Here is a 5,607-nt window from a genome sequence, read left to right as displayed (position 1 = left end):
GGCTTGTTCATTCATTCGTTCATTCACTTATTCAACAAGTATTTATTCAGTACCTACTGTGTCCCAGGCACTGCAGAGCAAAGGTTGTGTTCTCAGGGGAGCAAAATGACTGCTCTCAGGGAACATATAGTCTGGTCGGGCAGACAACTGACTAATCACATAAGCACAAAATTATAAACCCCATAGTAATACTGTGAAATACTATGAAAGGATAGGGGAACCCAGCTTAATGGGATGGAGAGTAGAGAAGGCTTCCCTGGAGAAACTGGTCAACTATGCAAATAGGAGTGGAGTGGTGGTGGGGGCAGTCACAAGAGCAGCCTGGTCTTACAGAATAGTCTGTGCAAAGGCCCTGAGGCAAGAGTGAACACAGGACCTTGGAAGGAACATGATGAGAGCTGAGGGGAAGTTAGGGAAGAGACCAGGGCTGGCCTTCAAGGTCACCTTAAAGATTTTGGACTTTTGGGGCCAGCCCAGTGGTGTAGTGGTTAAGTTCGCATGCTCTGCTTTGGCAACCTGTGGTTCGCAGGTTCAGTTCTTGGGCACAGACCTAAACCAGTCATCAAGCCATGTTGTGGCAGTGACCCACATACAAAATAGAGGACGATGGGGACAGATGTTAGCTCAGGGACAATCTTCCTCACACACACACACACACACTCACAAAGATTTTGGGCTTCACCCTAAGAACAATGCAAAGATCATTGATCCTTATAAGGAAGATATATTGGAGAAGGTAAAAGTGAATGAGGCTGACCGCTCCTGCTCTTTTCCCTCAGTTACCAGACTGCACCACTCTTGTCCCCCTCCACCCAGGTTTCTTCCCTTCTACTCTTTCTTCCTAGGGCCGCTTTAACCTATTCTCCACTTCCCCCACCTCTCAGCGCCCTGGTCTTGGGTCTCACCCTGGTAGGCCTCTGTCTTTTCCTGGTCAGAGCCTCTAATCTTTTCCCCAGCACTTCCGCTTGCTCTGCTAGCCTCACATGGTGCACCAGCCTCAGCCTCAGCCCCTACCCCTTGGCCCCTGGTTGGGTGGCTTGCTGTGGATGGTGCAAAACCCACAAACCAGGTGTGGGTCTGAGAACTCTGACTCCTGGGCTCTTATCTCATCCGGCCCCTTCCTACCTTCTGAGAAAAGCAACTCTAGGGTTCTGGGGCAGAGAGGGGACCTGCAGCCTGGACGTAGCTTCTGGGGGTTCACCCCAACGTGGAGCCCACTGAAGGGAAACAGACAGCGATATGGCAGCAGACTTTATTGTAGGGACTAAGTGCGCCGAGGGAGGGCTGAATTGTTATTGGCGGATGGGGGTGGTTAAAGTGGTGAAATGGGAAGAGAATCAATTCTGATAGGAGTCGGGTGAGGGGAATAACAGGGAGTGTTGGGGGGAGGGGAGGTGTTAGGGGACAAGGAGAGGGACAGAGGGAGGAAAGGGCTCCAGGAGAGAGGAGGCAGGGAGAGGACATGAAGGCCCTGAAGGAGCCAAAGCCTGGTGACTGATGCCTGGGAGCAGGCAGTCTTTCCAGGAGAGGAGGTGGGAGCAAAAGGCAAAGCTGTGGGCTGGGGACACGGACAGTGCCCTGCACTTCCCAGAGGAGGCTGCTGCCTGGCGCCGACTGCCTCACTTTCGGGCGCCCAGTGCCAGGGCGATGATGAAGCCTATGACCAGCAGGAACATGGCGACAGAGAGCAGCACTGTGATGACCACCATGCCCCCTGTCCGGGCCATTCCCAGCCCAATGGATTCCAGCTTCCTTCCTGTCAGAAGAGAGAGGGGGGAGGCCTTAGTGGGCATGAGGGGCCCCTGTCCCACCCGAGGCTCTCAGCTTAGCCCCTCATCCAGCTATCCAACCAGCCAGCCCTTCATCTATTTATTCATCCAGCCAACCGACTGATCATCCGAGGGAGCCAAACATCCATCCAACAAACATTCATGAAGTGTCCTCCATCACTCGCTGAGGATACCGAAATGGATCGGACGCGATCCCTGCCCACAGAGAACCTTTAGTTTAGCAGCACAGGCAGATGAGTCAGCAGGCAGTTAACGCGCTAGGAGAGAGGTCCGCAAAGGAGCAGAGGGAGCACAGGGGGACAGCTAGGGGATGGGGTGGGAGGGGCCTGGGAAGGTTTGGGGGCCCTTAGATGTTACTCACGAGGAAGCGTGGACATTGGGATCTCTCTACTGGACTCAGTGGATGCCCCCTTTGTCACTAGGTAGGAAATGCTTTTGAGGTGGAGTTTGGGAGAAAGCATTTAGTATCTGGGACTTGGGACGCCCAGGCCTCCCCCTTGGCAGCTGTGCCTCCCATGGTGCCCTCCTCCAAGAGAGGCCTATTCTTGACCCCTTTAACCCTCACTTTCTCCGCCCCTGCTGACCACATCCCACCACCACCACCAGATGTCAGGACCCAGCTTCTCTTCCTGTCCTCCCTCCCGCAGGTGCCCCAGGCCTGGATCTGGTACCTACTAGTATTTGGTTCCTGGCACGAGGTTTGTCACCTGGTATGCACTGAGCCGGGTGACTGTGAAGCCGGCTCCACTGTCCACCACACTCACCAGCTCCCTGCGCCCACGGCATGGAGGCACCACAAAGCTAGATTTCACCACTGGGCAAGAAATTGGGGATGAAAGGCAGGGTTAAGTTTCTGGAAGCCTCAAGGAGAAGGGGCAGCATTTAGAGAGTGGACGGCCCAGGAGAGGGGTCCATAGGAAGGCACACATGGGAGAACAGAAGTTGGGGGTGTCCTGGGGAGGGGTCTCTGGGGTTTAGGGGATGCCTTGGGAGGGGGTAGCAGACCTTTGCTGTCGTTGGCTCTCCGGACCATCAGTGTGGCGTTGCCCCCTGTGAGGTGACACGGGGGCAAGGCAACTAGCAGGCTCTCCGTTAGTGCCGGCGACAGCAGACCAGAGAGGCTTGAGATGTTGAAGTCCACTGGGGGGCCAGGAGGGAGTTCAGGGGAGGATCAATCCCCTCCTGCCCATCAGCTCTGGCCCAGCCCCCAGGGGCCATTTCTAAGGATGCAGAGTCCTTCTCCCCTTCCACTCTGCGGTCCCTCTGCAGAAGACAGGACTTTGCTTGTCTGACCACCAGGTGGCAGGCTTGGGCTGCAGAAGCCGGATACTCCTCCAAGCCGCCAGACCCTGGGTGCCAAGATGGGGCAGCGCCCAACTTCACCCCTACCTGCAGGCTTGGGACTTTCCCTACACCTCTCTGCCTCTTGGATCTGGAAGAGGACCAGGAGTATGCCCTGGGCTCACTGATGCTTGGTCACTGACATCACTTGCCTCCCCCACAACCGCCCACCCCCAAGTGGCCAGACCAGGTTCTCTTTCAGAGCCCTAGAAGACACAATGCCTCCTGTCCAGGCCCCCAAGCCCCTCCCCACCCTTGCCAGAAATGGCAGAGACCTGCAGCTCCTGGGGCCATCACAGCCAGCAGAATCAGGATCAAGGGCAAGGTCCGGATGGGCAGCAGGGATGCCATGGCTGGGCTGGGAGCAGGAATGGGTGATAGCAGGATGGGGCTTCGTGAAGCAAGTGAGGCCCTACCCCCGGGGTGGCTGGTTTTGTCCTGAGGGTGGGAGGGGCTGGAGGGGAATCCTGTCCAACCTGCCCTTTGGGCCCTTCAGCCTCAGGGGTGGCCCCCAGACAGGTTTTTCAGGATGGGGAGCTGGCCCTCAGGCCAGGATGGGGGATGCCCTGGCTAGAGCTTGATGGCTTACTCAGCTGCAGAGGATCAAGGTAACCAAGGTGGAGGGTGAAAATCTCCCCTTCTTCCGGGACTCCCACGTGTAAGGGCAGGAGTGCTCCTGCCTGCACGTCTGCATGGGGAGCCTGGCCCCTGGAGGACGGCTCCCCCCAGGTTATGGAGGTCTTCCCAGGAGGGCAGCAAGTTCTGAGGTTGCTCTGGTGTGCAGGAAGAGGAGAGTAACCCTGAGGGGCTCCTGAAAGGGCCTTGGCTGGGCAAGAATGGGAGAGAAACTGAGACAGGTGGTAGGGGTAGGGGAGCAGAGCCAAGGGCTCCAATTCATGGTGTCCACTGAGGCCCAGGTGTTGCTGCTGTGGGAGAGGCAGAGGGGGATCACGTCAGGGAGTCTATAGGGATTTGAATTTCTCTGAAGAGTGAGGCCAAGGGATGCCAGGGGACTTCTGGAGAGACCGGAGAGGTGGGCACTGGCCCTGTCCAGGGGCTAGGGGGTGGGCAGTCAGCCTTGATCAGCAGCCACTGTTGAACTGTTTGAGAAAAAAGGAGAGAAAGAGACCTGGTAAACGAAAATGAAAAAGAGACACAACCACTCTGACTGCGTCCCCCACCCCCATGCTCAGCTAGGTAGAAGTGGAGGAGATGCTGTGAACAGAGAGGAGAGAGGAGAAAGCACCTCCCATGGGCACCGGGCAGGGCCTTCGCAGGCTCTAACGCACTCCTTACAGTTGTCCAGGGCCGTAGATGTCACTGGCTCCCTTTTGTAGATGTGGGAACTGAGACTGAGAGGGGGCGTCATTCGTGGAAAGTGAAAAGCTTTGTCAGGAGAGGTTGCAGACCTCTCGGGACCCCTACGCCTGGGAGCCCCATAGAATGCTAACGAATGTCTTTTTGCTCCAGGAGCCATTCTATCTTCCCCAGTCCCACAGAAGGGCCAGCGTCCTAGTAGGGAAGCGAGGGCCTGGTGGGGTTGTGTCCTTACCCCCTGGTGGGAAGGATAGGCTCAAAGTGGGGGGTGCAAGCAGCGGGTGGCAGTAAAGATAGAACTCATGGGGCCAAGCAGAGAGTAGGAGGGTCTTAGACCAGTGCTTCTCCAAATTTAATGTGCATGTGAATCACCAGGGATCTTGTTAAGATGCAGTTTCTGATTCAGTGGGTCTGAGGTGAAGCCTGAAATTCTGCATTTCTAACGAGCTTCCAGGTAACGTTGATTGATGCTAGCCTGAGAGGCCCCTACTTTGAGTTGCCAGATGCTTCGTATTGCCCCCCGCCACCGCCACCACGCACACACCGGCTCCTCTTTGATGGAGACCAGGGGCAGGTGTTTTCCCCAGTCTCCCAGGACAGGCTGTCTTTGGGTGAAGAATTGAATTCTGTCTTTCCTTGGCTTTTGTCCTCTTTTAGATCAGATCCTACCATCATTCTACAAACTGAAAGAAGATCTTTTTCACACTGAGAAGAACTTTGGAGAGAGGGAGCAGACTAAATGGTGGCATTCCAGGGGTAAGGGCATCTTCCTGATGCTCTTCAAATTCCACCACCAACCCATAGGACGTTTACACTTGGGCTTGGGAGGTATGCCTTCCCATTTCAGTCACAAACCAGAAAGGAGAAAGGAGAAGAGTTGGGTTTATCGCCGGGTGGGTTGTGTTGGGTTCACACCTAAGCCCCCACCCCCATTGGAAATTTGAGTGGGACGAAGTAGGGGAGGGGAGGGCAGAGCTCTGACCAGATTTTAAAGGGATAAGAGGGCCCTGTGCCTTTAAGTCCTCCCTTCTCCCTCCAGTTCCCCCCCTTCCCCACCCCTGGCCCTCCCCAGGTTTCTGGAGGAGCTGAGAGTTGCGTCTTCTCCCTGCCCTGCCGAGCTGCTCACTGGCTGCTCTGGAGGCTGTGCTTTGCGGTCTCC

The 5,607-nt window shown here is 56.0% G+C and overlaps 1 protein-coding gene across 5 annotated transcripts; it reads right to left on the bottom strand.

Moving 5' to 3' along the window:
* Positions 1 to 1,238: 1,238 nt before the first annotated feature.
* Positions 1,239 to 5,607, bottom strand: UPK2 (uroplakin 2). 5 transcript variants are annotated; one of them, XM_070272864.1, is made up of 9 exons: positions 5,505 to 5,584; positions 4,993 to 5,131; positions 4,378 to 4,483; positions 3,721 to 4,231; positions 3,407 to 3,489; positions 2,796 to 2,930; positions 2,466 to 2,604; positions 2,152 to 2,222; positions 1,239 to 1,756 (listed from the first exon to the last, which is right to left on the bottom strand). In XM_070272864.1, exons 5-9 carry the CDS (start codon positions 3,480 to 3,482, stop codon positions 1,620 to 1,622), a joined length of 558 nt encoding a protein of 185 aa, XP_070128965.1. In that variant the 5' UTR covers positions 3,483 to 3,489; positions 3,721 to 4,231; positions 4,378 to 4,483; positions 4,993 to 5,131; positions 5,505 to 5,584; the 3' UTR covers positions 1,239 to 1,619. The 5 variants fall into 5 exon arrangements, with proteins under 5 accessions (XP_070128965.1, XP_070128963.1, XP_070128966.1 ...); XM_070272862.1 differs by lacking the exon at positions 4,378 to 4,483; XM_070272865.1 differs by having other exon boundaries at positions 4,993 to 5,575.

This window comes from Equus caballus, chromosome 7, assembly GCF_041296265.1.
Source record: "Equus caballus isolate H_3958 breed thoroughbred chromosome 7, TB-T2T, whole genome shotgun sequence".
Classification (NCBI taxonomy): domain Eukaryota; kingdom Metazoa; phylum Chordata; class Mammalia; order Perissodactyla; family Equidae; genus Equus; species Equus caballus.
This window is presented reverse-complemented; position numbering and strand designations above follow the sequence as displayed.